The sequence below is a fragment of the Bolinopsis microptera genome, chromosome 10, assembly GCF_026151205.1.
Source record: "Bolinopsis microptera isolate Bmic1 chromosome 10, MBARI_Bmic_1.0, whole genome shotgun sequence".
Classification (NCBI taxonomy): domain Eukaryota; kingdom Metazoa; phylum Ctenophora; class Tentaculata; order Lobata; family Bolinopsidae; genus Bolinopsis; species Bolinopsis microptera.
This window is the reverse complement of record NC_087081.1, coordinates 17379178-17396208: the sequence shown is the minus strand read 5'-3', so window position 1 is coordinate 17396208 and position 17031 is coordinate 17379178. Positions and strand designations below refer to the sequence as shown.

The window sequence follows — 17031 nt, the reverse complement described above, 5'->3', positions numbered from 1 at the left end:
TTATATTTAAAAAAAAACTCTCGGTACAGGGCCTTTTCATAAGATATTTTTAAAAATTGAGGCAAGCGCTCGCTATTTGTCACTCATGGCTGTTGCGCGCGACAGAACGCGCACTGAGCATTTGTGCGAATATTTTTGATTTTTACCTAGCTTGTGATATACGTGATATTCCTGTTAATGAAGCTTGAAAAGAGCGCCGCGCACAGTACAGGGACTGGTAATTTCATTTTCGAGCCTGCAAAATTGCATGCATTTGTTTTCGCTATTTTATTTCATCGATTCAATTTGGGCGTTGTAAACGAGCTAAAAACTACGATCCACTTATACAGGGTGACTACCCACACTTATATAATTCGAACTAATTAATATAATGATACGAACATAATCAAATATATTTCTAGTTCTACACAAAATGAAATATAAAATATATGAATTACACTGGTACTACTACAAAGTAATAGTAGTACTACAAAGATTTTATACAAATTTAATTAATTACGATTATAGAGTCAAACCTAGTTTGTAGTTCGGTTACAACTTGAAGTTGAATCGATAAAATAAAATCGAAACAAGACGTTCAATCAAAAATTAATACTAAATCAACACTAACTATTCACACAACTAAATGGTTCAGTGCTTGAGGGCGCGTTATATTGTAGATTAATAACTTAACAAGACGTGCGGGTTCCCGAGTGAAGTGAACAATAGACTAGCAGTAGCAAGCTAAGTAACAATTTGGACTCTTCAACAGTCTTGAAATAATATTTGGAACAAATATTTTACGAGTTTCACCCGTTGGCGTTATTAGTTATATCACGACAGCCATGAGTGACAAATTAAATAGCGAGCGCCGAGACATTTAGCGTTAACTGTAGCAAACCGAAATTCTCCGCTATCTAGCGCTAGACCGATGTCGCGGCGACATCAACCGTCAACTATCGCAAACCGTCCGACATCTTCCGCCATCTAGCGCTAGATGGCGCTTGATAGCGCTAGATGTCGCGGCGACATCTAGCGTGAACTGTCGCAAACCGACATTCCCGCGTCATCTAGCGTCATCTAGTGTCAATGTCATCTAGCGTCATCTAGCGCCATCTAGCATCATCGAGTGTCATTTCACGCTAAATGACGCTAGATGGTGAAGGTCCAATGTTAGTTGGTAAATTGGTAATATTCAGTGAAATACCCCCTCTCCAATAAACCCCGGTATAGAGAGGTTTTATTGTACATGTAAAACCCTACCTGTTCAAGTAGAAGTCCACTGTTCAGATCATTTTCGTCATTAGCCATCTTAATAAACCAAGCAGCAGCTGAGAGGTAATAACCACGGGATATCAAACACTCACAGTGCACTAGTGTTGCTCTCATTGCGTACAGCGGGGATCTGTTAATATTAGCCTGGTTAAGGGGGGGGGGGGGGGGATCTGTTAATATTAGCCTGGTTAAGGGGGGGGGGGGTCTGTTAATATGAGCCTGGTTAAGGGGGGGGGGGGATCTGTTAATATAAGCCTGGTTAAGGGGGGGGGGGGGGGGGGGGGGGATCTGGTAATATAAGCCTGGTTAAGGGGGATCTGTTAATATTAGCCTGGTTAAGGGGGGGGGGGGGATCTGTTAATATGAGCCTGGTTAAGGGGGGGGGGGATCTGTTAATATGAGCCTGGTTAAGGGGGGGGGGGGGATCTGTTAATATGAGCCTGGTTAGGGGCGGGGGGGGATCTGTTAATATAAGCCTGGTTAGGGGGGGGGGGGGATCTGTTAATATGAGCCTGGTTAAGGGGGGGGGGGGGGGGGATCTGTTAATATTAGCCTGGTTAAGGGGGGGGGGGGGATTCTAGTTAATATTAGCCATGATTAAGGGGGGGGATCTGTTAATATAAGCCATGGTTAAGGGGGGGGGAATCTGTTAATATTAGCCTGGTTAAGGGGGGGGGATCTGTTAATATAAGCCTGGTTAAGGGGAGGGGGATGGATCTGTTAATATAAGCCTGGTTAAGGGGGGGGAGGGGGGGATCTGTTATATAAGCCTGGTTAAGGGGGGGGGATCTGTTCAAATATTTGCCAGGTTAAGGGGGGGAGGGGGATGGGGATCTGTTAATATAAAGCCATGGTTAAGGGGGGAGCGGGGGATCTGTTCATATAAGCTGAGTTAAGGGGGGGGGGGATCTGGTAATATTACGCCTGGTTAATGGGGAGGGGGGAGGGATCTGTTAATATTAGCCTGGTTAAGGGGGGGAGGGGGGGATCTGGTATATACGCCTGGTTTATGGGGGGATCTGTAATATAAGCCTGGTTAAGAGGGGGGGGGGATCTGTTAATAACTGCCTGGTTAAGGGGGGGGGGGATCTGTTAATATAAGCCTGGTTAAGGGGGGGGGGGATCTGTTAATATAAGCATGGTTAAGGGGGGGGGGGATCTGTTAATATAGCCTGGTTAAGGGGGGGGGGATCTGTTAATATTAGCCTGGTTAAGGGGGGGGGATCTGTTAATATAAGCCTGGTTAAGGGGGGGGGGGATCTGTTAATATTAGCCTGGTTAATGGGGGGGGATCTGTTAATATAAGCCTGGTTAAGGGGGGGGGATCTGTTAATATTAGCTGGTTAAGGGGGGGGGGGGGGGGAACTGTTAATATAGCCTGGTTAAGGGGGGGGGGGGGAGGGATCTGTTAATATTAGCCTGGTTAAGGGGGGGGGGGGGATCTGTTAATATAAGCCTGGTTAGGGGGGAGGATCTGTTAATATAAGCCCTGGTAAGGGGGGGGGGATCTGTTAATATTAGCCTGGTTAAGGGGGGGGGGGATCTGTTAATATTAGCCTGGTTAAGGGGGGGGGGGGGTCTGTTAATATAAGCCTGGTTAAGGGGGGGGGGATCTGTTAATATAAGCCTGGTTAAGGGGGGGGGGGGGGATCTGTTAATATTAGCCTGGTTAAGGGGGGGGGGGGGGGATCTGTTAATATAAGCCTGGTTAAGGGGGGGGGATCTGTTAATATAAGCTGGTTAAGGGGGGGGGGATCTGTTAATATTAGCCTGGTTAAGGGGGGGGGGGGGATCTGTTAAATTAGCCTGGTTAAGGGGGGGGGGAGCATGGTAATATTAGCCTGGTTAAGGGGGGGGGGGGGTCTGTTAATATTAGCCTGGTTAAGGGGGGGGGGGGGGATCTGGTAATATTAGCCTGGTTAAGGGGGGGGGGAATCTGTTAATATGAGCCTGGTTAAGGGGGGGGGGGGGAGGGGGGGATCTGTAATATACGCCTGGTTAAGGGGGGGGGGGATCTGTTAATATAGCCTGGTTAGGGGGGGGGGGGTTGTTAAAATTAGCCCGGTTAAGGGGGGGGGATTGTTAAAATAGCGGTTAGGGGGGGGGGGATCTGTTAATATGAAGCTGGTTTTAAAGGGGGGGGGGGGATTGTTATTGGCCCCGGTTAAGGGGGGGGGGGGGGGTTGTTAATATAAGCCTGGTTAAGGGGGGGGGGGGTCGTTTTATTGAAACTGGTTAAGGGGGGGGGGGGGTCTGTTAAAATAAGCCCGGTTAAGGGGGGGGGGGGGGGAGGGGGGGATTGGTAATATAAACCCGGTTTTTTTTGGGGGGGGGGGCTGTTAAAATTAGCTGGTTTGGGGGGGGGGGGCGTTAAAATAAATGGTTAAGGGGGGGGGGGGGGATTTTTTAATATTGCCCGGTTAAGGGGGGGGGGGGGGGGGGGGCTGTTAATATAGCCTGGTTAAAGGGGGGGGGGGATCTGTTATTTTAAGGGGGGGGGGTTTAAGGGGGGGGGGATCTGTTAATATAAGCCTGGTTAAGGGGGGGGGGGATCTGTTATATTAGCCTGGTTAAGGGGGGGGGGGATCTGTTAATATAAGCCTGGTTAAGGGGGGGGGGGATCTGTTTATATTCGCCTGGTTAAGGGGGGGGGGTCTGTTAATATAAGCCTGGTTAAGGGGGGGGGGGGGGATCTGTTAAATATAAGCCTGGTTAAGGGGGGGATCTGTTAATATTAGCCTGGTTAAGGGGGGGGGATCTGTTAATATAAGACAGGGTTAAGGGGGGGGGGGGATCTGTTAATATAAGCCTGGTTAAGGGGGGGGGGGAGGGGGGGATCTGGTAATATAAGCCTGGTTAAGGGGGGATCTGTTAATATTAGCCTGGTTAAGGGGGGGAGGGGGGATCTGGTAATATAAGCCTGGTTAAGGGGGGATCTGTTAATATTAGCCTGGTTAAGGGGGGGGGGGGGATCTGTTAATATAAGCCTGGTTAAGGGGGGAAGGGGGATCTGTTAATATGAGCCTGGTTAGGGGGGGGGGGGGGGGGGGCGTTAATTTAGTGGTTAGGGGGGGGGAAATTTTTAATATAAAACCTGGTTTTAAGGGGGGGGGGGGGTTGTTAAATTAGCCCGGTTTAAGGGGGGGGGTCTGTTATTAAGCCCGGTTAAGGGGGGGGGGGAAAACTGTTAATATTTGCCGGTTTAAAGGGGGGGGGGGGATTTTGTTAATATCCGGTTTTTGGGGGGGGGGGGGGGGGGGGTCTGTTAATATAAGCCGGGGTTAAGGGGGGGGGGGGGGAAAATTTTTAATATGCCCGGTTAAGGGGGGGGGGGGGTTTTTAATATTAGCCTGGTTAAGGGGGGGGGGGGGGGGGGGGGTCTGGTAATATTAGCCCGGTTAAGGGGGGGGGGGGGTTAATATTAGCCCGGTTAAGGGGGGGGGGGGGGTCTGGTAATAAGCCTGGTTAAGGGGGGGGGGGGGGGTCTGTAATATGGCCCGGTTAAGGGGGGGGGAGGGGGGGGGGGGTTTGGTAATATACCTGGTTAAGGGGGGGGTCTGTTAATTTAGCCTGGTTAAGGGGGGGGGGGGGACTGTTAATTAAATGGTTTAAGGGGGGGGGGGGGGGGGGGTCTGTTAATATTAGCCGGGGTTTAAGGGGGGGGGGTTGTTAAAATAAACCTGGTTAAGGGGGGGGGGGGATTGTTAATATAATCCCGGGTTAAGGGGGGGGGGATTTGTTTAAAATTAGCCTGGTTAAGGGGGGGGGATCTGTTTTTAAGCCCGGTTAAGGGGGGGGGGGGGGTCGTTAATATAAGCCTGGTTTTAAGGGGGGGGGATCTGTTAATTTTCCCGGTTTAAAAGGGGGGGGGGGGGGGGTCTGTTAATATTATTGGTTGGGGGGGGGGGGGGGATCTGGTAATATTGCCCGGTTTTAAGGGGGGGGGGGTTGTTAATATGAGCTGGTTAAGGGGGGGGGGGGGGGTTGTTAATATTAAACCTGGTTAAGGGGGGGGGGGGGGTTTTTTTAAAATAAACCCGGTTTAAGGGGGGGGTTGTTTTATTAGCCTGGTTTAAAGGGGGGGGGGGGTCTGTTAATATAAGCTGGTTAAGGGGGGGGGGGGGGATTGTTAATAAAGCCCGGTTAAGGGGGGGGGATCTGTTAATATTAGCCCCGGTTAAGGGGGGGGGGGGGGGGGGGGGGGGGGTCTGTTAATTTAGCCCGGTTAAGGGGGGGGGGGATCGTTAATATTGCCTGGTTAAGGGGGGGATCTGTTAATATTAGCCTGGTTAAAGGGGGGGGGTCTGTTAATTGAGCCCCGGTTAAGGGGGGGGGGGGGATTGTTAAATAAGCTGGTTAAGGGGGGGGGGGGGGGCTTTTTTATAGCCCGGTTAAGGGGGGGGGGTTTTTGTTAATATAAGCTGGTTTAAAGGGGGGGGGTTGTTAATAAGCCTGGTTTAAGGGGGGGGGGGGGGGGGGGCTGTTAATATTGCCTGGTAAGGGGGGGGGGGGGGTTGTAATATAAGCCTGGTTAAGGGGGGGGGGGATCTGTTAATATTAGCTGGTTAAGGGGGGGGGGGGGATCTGTTAATATAAGCCTGGTTAAGGGGGGGGGATCTGTTAATATTAGGCCTAAGGTCTAAGGAGGGAGGGGGGGGAATCTGTTAATATTAGCCTGGTAAAGGGGGGGGGGGGGATCTGTTAAATATGAGCTCTGGAAGGGGGGTGGCGGGGGGGGGGATCTGGTAATATACGCCTGTGTTAAGGGGGGATCTGTTAAATTAGCCTGGTTAAGAGGGGGGGGGGGATCTGTTAATATAAGCCTGGTAAAGGGGGGGGGGGGGGATCTGTTAATATCAGCCTGGTTAAGAGGGGGGGGGTCTTGTTAATCTAGCCTGGTTAAGGGGGGGGGGATCTGATACTATAATCCTGGTTAAGGGGGGGTGGATCTGTTAATAATAGCCTGGTTACGGGGGGGGGGACTGTTAATATAAGCTGGTAAAGGGGGGGGGGGATCAGTTAATATAAGCCTGGTTAAGGGGGGGGATCTGTTAAATATTAGCCTGGTTAAGGGGGGGGGATCTGTTAATATAGCCTGGATAAGGGGGGGGGGGGGATCTGTTAATATAAGCCTGGTTAAGGGGGGAGGGATCTGTTAATATTAGCCTGGTTAAGGGGGGGGGGGGATTGTTAATATAGCCTGGTTAAGGGGGGGGGGATTGTTAATATAAGCCTGGTTAAGGGGGGGATCTGTTAATATTAGCTGGTTAAGGGGGGGGGGGGATCTGGTAATATTAGCCTGGTTAAGGGGGGGGGGGGGGATCTGTTAATATAGCCTGGTTAAGGGGGGGGGGATCTGGTAATATTAGCCTGGTTAAGGGGGGGGGGGGGATCTGTTAATATTAGCCTGGTTAAGGGGGGGGGGGATCTGTTAATATAAGCCTGGTTAAGGGGGGGATCTGTTAATATTAGCTGGTTAAGGGGGGGGGGATCTGTTAATATAGAGCCTGGTTAAGGGGGGGGGAAAATTTTAATTTAGCTGGTTAAGGGGGGGGGATCTGTTAATATAAACCCCGGTTAAGGGGGGGGGGGGGGGGGGGGTCTGTTAAAATAAGCCGGTTAAGGGGGGGGGGGGGGGGTCTGTTAATATTAGCCTGGTTAAGGGGGGGGGGGGTTGTTATTTAGCCTGTTAGGGGGGGGGGGGGGGGATTGGTTAAATTTTGCCCGGTTTTAAAGGGGGGGGGGTCTGTTAATATTAGCCCGGTTAAGGGGGGGGGGGGGGTCGGTAATATTTGGGGTTTAAGGGGGGGGGGGGGGATTGTTAAAATAGCCTGGTTAAGGGGGGGGGGGGGGGGGGTTTAAAACTGGGGGGGGATCTGTTAATATTGCCCGGTTTTTAAAAGGGGGGGGGGATTGTTATAAAGCCCGGTTTAAGGGGGGGGGGGGGGGGGTCTGTTAATATTAGCCGGTTTTTAAGGGGGGGGGGGGTTGTTAATAAAGCCTGGTTAGGGGGGGGGGGGCTGTTAATTATAAGCCTGGTTAAGGGGGGGGGATCTGTTAATATTAGCCTGGTTAAGGGGGGGGATCTGTTAATATAAGCCTGGTTAAGGGGGGGGGATTGTTAAAATTTTTTCCTGGGGTTAAGGGGGGGGGGGACTTTTTAATATAGCGGTTAAGGGGGGGGGGGGGGGGGGGGCGTTAAAATTAGCCTGGTTAAGGGGGGGGATCGTATATTAGCTGGTTGGGGGGGGTTTTTTTAAAATTTGGTGGGGTTAAAGGGGGGGGGGTTGTTTAAAAATAAGTGGTTTAAGGGGGGGGGGGGGATCTTTTTGGCCGGGGAAGGGGGGGGGTCTGTTAATATTAGCCGGTTTAAAGGGGGGGGGATCTGTTAAAATAAGCTGGTTTAAGGGGGGGGGGGGGTTGTTTTAAAGCCCGGTTTAAGGGGGGGATTGTTAAATTTGCCGGTTTTAAGGGGGGGGGGGGGGGTTTGTTAATATTAGCCGGTTAAAAGGGGGGGGGGGACTGTAAAATTTTGCTGGTTAAGGGGGGGATTTAAATTTGCCTGGTTAAGGGGGGGGGGGGGGGGAAGGGGGGGGGGGGGACTGTTAATTAAGCCTGGTTGGGGGGGGGGGGGGGGTCTGTTAATATTAGCTGGTTTTAAAGGGGGGGGGGGGTTTTTAATTAAGCGGTTAAGGGGGGGGGGTCTGTTAATTAAACCTGGTTAAGGGGGGGGGGGGGAAACTTTAATATTAGCCTGGTTAAGGGGGGGGGGGTCTGTTTTATAAGCCCGGTTAAGGGGGGGGGGGGGGGGGGTCTGTTTTATTAGCCCGGTTTAAGGGGGGGGGGTTGTAATATAAACCCGGGTTTAAGGGGGGGGGGGGGTCTGTTAATATAACCTGGTTAAGGGGGGGGGGGTCGTTAATATTGCTGGTTAAGGGGGGGGGGGGGGGGGTTTTTATATAAAACCCGGTTTAAGGGGGGGGGGGGGGGGGGTCTGTTAATATAAACCCGGTTAAGGGGGGGGGTCTGTTATATTAGCCGGTTAAGGGGGGGGGTTGTTAATATTCCTGGTTAAGGGGGGGGGGGGATTGGATTTTAGCCCGGTTAAGGGGGGGGGGGGTCTGTTAATATTAGCCCGGGTTTGGGGGGGGGGGGGGATTGGGAAAATTTGCTGGTTAAGGGGGGGGTCTGTTAATAAGGGGTGGTTTAAGGGGGGGGGGGGGGGGACTTAATTCCCTGGTTAAGGGGGGGGATCGTTAATTTGCCTGGTTAAGAGGGGGGGGGATCGTTAAATAAACCTGGTTAAGGGGGGGGGGGGGGATTGTTAATATTGCCTGGTTAAGGGGGGGGAGGGAATATAGCCCGGTTAAGGGGGGGGGGGGGGGGGATTGTTATTTTAAAAACCGGTTAAGGGGGGGATCTGTTAAAATTAGCCGGTTAAGGGGGGGGGGAAAAAGGGGGGGGGGGTCTGTTAATATGCCTGGTTAAGGGGGGGGGGAGAAAAAGGGTTGGGGGGGGGGGATTGAATATTTCCGGTGGGGGGGGGGGTCTGGTAATATTATGGTTTGGGGGGGGGTTTTGTTAAAAGGTGGGTTAGGGGGGGGGGGGGGGGGGTTTTAAAAAGGTGGTTGGGGGGGGGGGGAAAAAGGGAAGGGGGGGGGGGGATCTTTAATTTAGCCTGGTTAAGGGGGGGGTTTTGTTAAAAAAGGGGGGGGGGGGGGATTGTTAATAAAGCGGTTAAAGGGGGGGGGGGGCTGGGTTGGGGGGGGGTCTGTTAATATTAGCCCGGTTAAGGGGGGGGGGGGGGGTTTTTAATATAGCCCGGTTTAAAGGGGGGGGGGATCTGTTAATTTAGCCCGGTTTTAAGGGGGGGATCTTTAATATTAGCTGGGTTAAGGGGGGGGGGGGTTTTTAATATTAGCCCGGTTAAGGGGGGGGGGGTTGTAATATTAGCCGGTTTTAAGGGGGGGGGGTTGTTTAAAATTAGGTGGTTAGGGGGGGGGGGGGGGGGGTCGAATATGCCCGGTTTAAGGGGGGGGGGGGCGGGAAAAGGGGGAGGGGGGGGGGGGTCTGTTATATTAGCCCGGTTAAGGGGGGGGGGGATCTGTTAATTTAGCGGGTTAAGGGGGGGGGGTCTGTTTTAAAATTAGCCGGTTTTTAAGGGGGGGGGGATCTGTTTTTATAAGCTGGTTTTAAGGGGGGGGGGATCTGTTAAAATTTAAACCTGGTTAAGGGGGGGGGGGATCGTTAATATTAGCCCCGGGTTAAGGGGGGGGGGGTCTGTTAATATTTGCCTGGTTAAGGGGGGGGGGGGGGGTCTGTTAAAATCCTGGTTAAGGGGGGGGGGATCTGTTAAAAATTAGCCGGTTTAAAGGGGGGATCTTTAAAAACCCCCAAGGGGGGGGGATCTGTTAAATTATTAGGGGGGGATTGTTAATTTTAGCCCGGTTAAGGGGGGGGGCTGTTAATATTAAACCTGGTTAAGGGGGGGGGATCGTTAATATAAATGGTTTGGGGGGGGGGGTGTTAAAATTGCCCGGTTTTTAAGGGGGGGGGGGACTGTTAAAAAAGCTGGTTAAGGGGGGGGGGGGTTGTTAATTGCCCGGTAAGGGGGGGGGGGGATTGTTAAAAAAAGTGGTTAAGGGGGGGGGGGGGGGGGGGGGGGTTGTTAAATTAGCCCGGTTTGGGGGGGGGGTTTTTGTTAAAAAAAGGGCCTGGTTAAGGGGGGGGGGATCTTTAATTAACTGGTTAAAAAGGGGGGGGTTTTTAATTAACTGGGTTAAGGGGGGGGGGGGGGGGTTCTGTTAATATTAGCCTGGTTAAGGGGGGATCTTTAATATAGCCTGGTTAAGGGGGGGGGGGGGGATCTTAATATACCTGGTTAAGGGGAGGGGGGAATCGTTAAATAAAGCCTGGTTAAGGCGGGGGATCTTAAATATAAGCCCTGGTTAAGGGGAGGGGGGGATCTGTTAATATAAGCCTGGTTAAGGGGCGGGGGGGATCTGTTTATATAAGCCTGGTTAAGGGGGGGGGGGGGGGGGGGGGCGAGAGTATTACTTGACCCATCAGTGCACTGCGCTACAAGAGAAAGGGCTGAACTCACTTGCAAAGGTTAAGATAAACGTTGATACATTCATCGTAGTACGGATGTGGCTCTCTCCTCACTCCACTGCCCATAAACAAAGAAAGTGACGTCATTTCCTGAAATATATCTAGTCATTAAGGGGGGGGGGGGGGGATCATTAATTAGTATTGTCGTATTGATGACGTAATCTCGCAAGGTTAACGTATATTTATTAATTATGTCGATTGATGATTTAAAGAAATTTTCATTAAATAATTCATAAGTGTTAGGCCTTATATAACAGGCATGATATTATACTGTTTATAAGTCAGGTTGGGATTGAAGTGGTATATAAGTTTGAGGATATTGATAAACAAAAACTGAATCATGCCATTCTATCAGTTTGGTGAAACTCTTTTTAAGGTCTCATAGATTATTTTTTTACTGTTTAACAATGGAAATAATAACTCCAGTTATTCTATACCGATGAGAATACAGTACAAAACAGTACAGTACAGTACAGTACAGTTGCAGTACAGCACAGTACAGTACAGTGCAGTACAGTAAGGTATAATGCTAGTAGTCTAACCAGGGCTGCAGCATAATGGTTGTAAGCTTGATCGTTCTGAAAGTCCCTCTTAACTTGATGGTATGAGCTATAAGCCATGGTATAATGCTGCAGGAGGAAGGATATGTCACCTAATCTACGTAGCAGTATCTCCGGCGAGTCCGTCAGATACCTGAGTGTAATGTTGAGTGTAATACTGAGTGTAATACTGAGTGTAATACTGAGTGTAACATTGAGTGTAATACTGAGTGTAATACTGAGTGTAATATTGAGTGTAATATTGAGTGTAATACTGAGTGTAATATTGAGTGTAATATTGAGTGTAATATAATAGATAATTAATTTACTTACCCAGGATTTGCTGGTACTTTACCAGACACCCCTTCACTTACCCAGGATTTGCTGGTACTTTACCAGACACCCCTGCACTTACCCAGGATTTGCTGGTACTTTACCAGACACCCCTGCACTTACCCAGGATTTGCAGGTACTTTACCAGACACCCCTGCACTTACCCAGGATTTGCAGGTACTTTACCAGACACCCCTGCACTTACCCAGGATTTGCTGGTACTTTACCAGACACCCCTGCACTTACCCAGGATTTGCTGGTACTTTACCAGACACCCCTGCACTTACCCAGGATTTGCTGGTACTTTACCAGACACCCCTGCACTTACCCAGGATTTGCAGGTACTTTACCAGACACCCCTGCACTTACCCAGGATTTGCAGGTACTTTACCAGACACCCCTGCACTTACCCAGGATTTGCAGGTACTTTACCAGACACCCCTGCACTTACCCAGGATTTGCAGGTACTTTACCAGACACCCCTGCACTTACCCAGGATTTGCTGGTACTTTACCAGACACCCCTGCACTTACCCAGGATTTGCTGGTACTTTACCAGACACCCCTGCACTTACCAGGATTTGCTGGTACTTTACCAGACACCCCTGCACTTACCCAGGATTTGCTGGTACTTTACCAGACACCCCTGCACTTACCCAGGATTTGCTGGTACTTTACCAGACACCCCTGCACTTACCCAGGATTTGCTGGTACTTTACCAGACACCCCTGCACTTACCCAGGATTTGCAGGTACTTTACCAGACACCCCTGCACTTACCCAGGATTTGCTGGTACTTTACCAGACACCCCTGCACTTACCCAGGATTTGCTGGTACTTTACCAGACACCCCTGCACTTACCCAGGATTTGCTGGTACTTTACCAGACACCCCTGCACTTACCCAGGATTTGCAGGTACTTTACCAGACACCCCTGCACTTACCCAGGATTTGCTGGTACTTTACCAGACACCCCTGCACTTACCAGGATTTGCTGGTACTTTACCAGACACCCCTGCACTTACCCAGGATTTGCTGGTACTTTACCAGACACCCCTGCATTACCGGATTTGCTGGTACTTTACAGACACCCTGCATTACCGGATTTGCAGGTACTTTCCCGACCCCCCCCTGCACTTCCCCAGGATTTGCTTTTTTATTTACATACCCCCGCATTCCCAGGATTTGCAGGACTTTACCAGACCCCCCTGCACTTACCCAGGATTTGAGGTTTTTTTACCAGACACCCCTGCACTTACCCAGGTTTTGCAGGTACTTTACCAGACCCCCTGACTTACCAGGATTTGCTGGTCTTTACCAGCCCCCCCCCCCCTGCACTTCCCCCAGGATTTGCGGATTACCGACACCCTGAAACTTACCCAGGATTTGCAGACTTTCCCGGGGACCCCCCTGATTTACCCAGGTTTGAGGCTTTACAAAACCCCCCTCCCACTTACCCGGATTTGCGGGGTCCCTTTCCCAGACACCCCTGCACTTCCCCAGGATTTTTTGGTACTTTCCCAGACCCCCTCCCTTTTCCCCAGGATTTGCTGGGGGGTATTTACCAGACACCCCTGCACTTACCCAGGATTTGCAGGTACTTTACCAGACACCCCTGCACTTACCCAGGATTTGCTGGTACTTTACCAGACACCCTGCACTTACCCAGGATTTGCTGGTACTTTACCAGACACCCCTGCACTTACCCAGGATTTGCTGGTACTTTACCAGACACCCCTGCACTACCCAGGATTTGCTGGTACTTTACCAGACACCCCTGGTTTAGGTCCTGGACTAAACAGTTTCTTAGTTGCGGAGAAGAAGGTACCCCGTAATCCTCGTCTTGTATTCAGCGCCTGTGGTAGATAAGATAACATACTTTAGGGAACATATACCAAAACCTTTTTTGCCGGGACTCGCGATTTGACTTCATATTATGAAAGTATAGATAAAAACAATAAGATTTGATTCATTGAAAAATTATTTTGAGAGTACGCACTTTCGAAGAAAAAAAAAATTCTTCTTGGAAAGTTTTTTCAATTTTGAGAAGTCTGTCACTGTAATACCGATTTTTCAGTCATTTTAAAAGTTTTTTTACTGAACATTATTTAGAATTCGTACAAAAGCCCGCCAAAGGATTGGGCGACATCTGTCCCGACAGCGACATCTGTCCGACAGCCGAATTGGGGATTTCGGAAGATGTCGCTGTCGGACAGGAGTCGTTTTTGGCGACATCTGTCCGAATTTCGGATCATATTGTAATTTCGGTTTCACATTCGTATTTCACAAGCTCACGGGTAATCTCGTGACGTTGCTCCCATTGTTCGAATGCTGATGTGATCCATTGAGATCTGATCCATCGATACTTGATTGACTATTTGAGGACAGGATTGTGCTAGGCGTAGTTAGGCGTACACTGTCGATCACATCACAGGACACAGCCTACATGAGTAATATAGGACAGCGGCCCGTATGGAGATCCAGTTATCGCAATCCACAAAATCGACCAATCTTCAGGAAACAGACCCAGATCTGCAGCAAACAGACCCGAGAGATCTGGAAACGCTATCCATTCCTGCAAACCAAATCCTACTCTACCGACAACAGGTCCAATGATGCTCTGGGGACTCTGGATGGGACGATCAACAGACTCGTCGATCTTTCCTTTGGGGGACTCCTAAGAACGCAGATCATATGGTGGACGCGGTAGCATGGGGTAGTCGACGGTACCTTCAAATCCGCACCTAATCTCTTCCATCAGCTCCTTCACAGTCCACGGACTCTTCCCTGATGGCTGGCACCTCCCCCATCTCTATGGACTCATTCCTGGAAAATCGAACGACCCTCTACCGCAACATGTTCGAGCCTCGAGGAGATAGACACCTGGGCTTCTTGGGCCTTGGGGGCTACCAACCACAATCCATCCTCATGGACTACGAGCTCGCCATTCACAACGCAGTTGCTTCATGCCTGCCTGTATAGGTCGAAATTGGCAATGTTACGTATACAAATTTGCAAGTAACAGTTCAGATCATGTCTCCAATTGGAAATGTGTCGTATTGAAATCAAATCACAATTTCGGACAGATGTCGTTTTTTTCTGGTACCCTTAGTCGGACAGATGTCGCTGTCGGACACATGTCGCTGTCGGACAGGAGTCGCGTTACCCAAATGATTCTATAATTAAACAATAGATGACGAAGTTACAGATCAAACAAGGTCTAGAGAAGCAAAATTGAAATTTTTGCCTACTATATATTTTTTCAATGTATCAAATCTTATTGTTTTTATCTATACTTTCATAATATGAAGTCAAATCGCGGGTCCCGGCAAAAAAGGTTTTGGTGTATGTCCCCTTAAGTAGATTGAATGAATAATATCAAATAAAAAATAAAACTAAGTGTCCTCTACAGTGTATCCAGATTTTGTAGACAAATGCGAATAAAAATTAATTTAAATAATAAGGTAATTAACAACAGCTCACCTCGTTAATTAACCTAAATAATAAGTTAATTGACAGTTCACCTCGTTAATTAACCTAAATAATTAGTTAATTGACAGTTCACCTCGTTAATTAACCTAAATAATAAGTTAATTGACAGCTCACCTCGTTAATTAACCTAAATAATAAGTTAATTAACAGCTCACCTCGTTAATTAACCTAAATAATAAGTTAATTGACAGTTCACCTCGTTAATTAACCTAAATAATAAGTTAATTGACAGCTCACCTCGTTAATTAACCAAAATAATAAGTTAATTGACAGCTCACCTCGTTAATTAACCTAAATAATAAGTTAATTGACAGTTCACCTCGTTAATTAACCTAAATAATAAGTTAATTGACAGTTCACCTCGTTAATTAACCTAAATAATAAGTTAATTGACAGCTCACCTCGTTAATTAACCTAAATAATAAGTTAATTAACAGCTCACCTCGTTAATTAACCTAAATAATAAGTTAATTGAAAGCTCACCTCGTTAATTAACCAAAATAATAAGTTAATTGACAGTTCACCTCGTTAATTAACCTAAATAATAAGTTAATTGACAGTTCACCTCGTTAATTAACCTAAATAATAAGTTAATTGACAGCTCACCTCGTTAATTAACCTAAATAATAAGTTAATTGACAGCTCACCTCGTTAAGGGCTCTCATCCTCCGCTCGTTGAAAGGAAGCAGTCCTCGCACTACAAAGTCGTTAATACATACCCTAATAGCTGCCTGGTCCGCTATAGTTAGGTTCTCTCCGCAGTGCTTACCTACACAGATACTAAGTATTATTACATATTACCTACACAGATACTAAGTATTATTACATATTACCTACACAGATACTAAGTATTATTACATAGTAACTATTATTTCATATAGGTAGTAGTAAGGTAGTAAGTAGTAATTATATAGGTAGTAGTAAGGTAGTGTATAGTTGCATTGTTAGGAAAACTCATATTATAAAGGAGCACCCTGTTAATCTTACTATATATAAAGCGAGACGATATATATATAATATATGGATGGATGGATCCGTACCATTTTACTGACACCACGGCATCAACTTTAACGCGACTTTCCGCAAAAACCGTTATTAATTAAAACTGAAACTTTTTTCACTGGGTCAAATGCTTTAATGGCTTCCAAATCAGCATTTAAAAAAATAGGCCAAGAAATAGGAGTTTTAGAGCCCAAAATTTGGACCCCCGAGTGGTGACAAAAAGGCGAATTAAATAGGTAATAATTATTTTAGTCTATTGAGTCTTGACACCATTTTAAGGTTATACCGGTTCCTCGCTAGATATTATAAAAGGGATATAACATTGATTTTAAATGTTGGCTAGCCTCCTCTACAAGATTAATAGCCCACCTTTTTGCTCAGTTAGCATGGGGTTAGTATGTAGTAATTAAAATCCCACCTTTGGGCTCGGGTTAGCGGGGGTTTTTATATGTATTTAATTTAAATTAGCCCCCCTTTTTCTCATTAGCCATGGGGTTATGGGAGTATAGCAATGGCCCCCCCCAAAAACTTTCATACCCCTTTTTGTCAGTTAGCGGGGGGGTTAGTTTTGTATTAATTTAAATTTGCCCCCCCTTTTTTTGCCAGTTAGCAGGGGGTTAGTAGTAGAAAATTTAAATTGCCCCCCTTTTTTCTTTTTGCGGGGGGTTTAAAGAATTTTTAGAAATTTTTTTAAGCCCCCCCTTTTTTCCCTCGGGTTAAGGCATGGGGTTTAAGGCCCCCCAATTTAAGGGTCTACTCGGGGGAACCTTGGCCCCGAGAGGGCCCCCCTCCTCACACTGCCCGTATCCATACCATCGGGAGCAGGGTCAGGGGGGGTTTTTTGTTATCAGCTTCCTCTCCCCCCCGGTACGACCTGTCTTTAGCAAACTGGGAGCAGTTTAGTTATTCTAAAGAGGCAGCGGGGATTTAAACACTCCATTTCGCGCCCTCCATAAAGTTAACTTTGGCTATACCGACACGTATGATTATAAAAAACCGGGCCCCCCGCCAGGGGTTGGGTTCCGGGGAAGGTTCAGGGGGAAAGGTTCTGGGGGTTCCTCGTGTGGGGGTTTGGAGAAGGTGACAGGAGCTGGTCCGTAAAATTGAAACTAAAACTCTGCTCTTTCCCCCACCCGCCCCTGTTTTTTTTAAGTGTAATTATTTTAAAAATATTAGTGATTCCCAAATTTAGTAATTAGAAAACCCTAATTAGAAATTTAAAAGGGATTATTAATTAGTAACCCTAATTAGTAATTACTAATTAGTAAGTAGTAACCCTAATTAGTAATTAGGGGATTACTA

At 48.0% G+C, this 17031-nt stretch overlaps 1 protein-coding gene across 1 annotated transcript in view; it reads right to left on the bottom strand.

The window, feature by feature from the left end:
* Positions 1-16119, bottom strand: part of LOC134822452 (trafficking protein particle complex subunit 8-like) — a 62992-nt gene extending 46873 nt beyond the window's left edge. Inside the window, exons 1-6 of the mRNA XM_063833543.1 lie at positions 16099-16119; positions 15375-15496; positions 12982-13091; positions 10908-11058; positions 10358-10455; positions 1243-1384 (exon numbers count right to left, since the gene is read on the bottom strand). Coding sequence (XP_063689613.1) covers positions 1243-1384; positions 10358-10455; positions 10908-11058; positions 12982-13091; positions 15375-15496; positions 16099-16117 — 642 coding nt within the window. The 5' untranslated portion in view covers positions 16118-16119. The remainder of the gene's footprint in view (positions 1-1242; positions 1385-10357; positions 10456-10907; positions 11059-12981; positions 13092-15374; positions 15497-16098) is intronic.
* Positions 16120-17031: the final 912 nt, after the last annotated feature.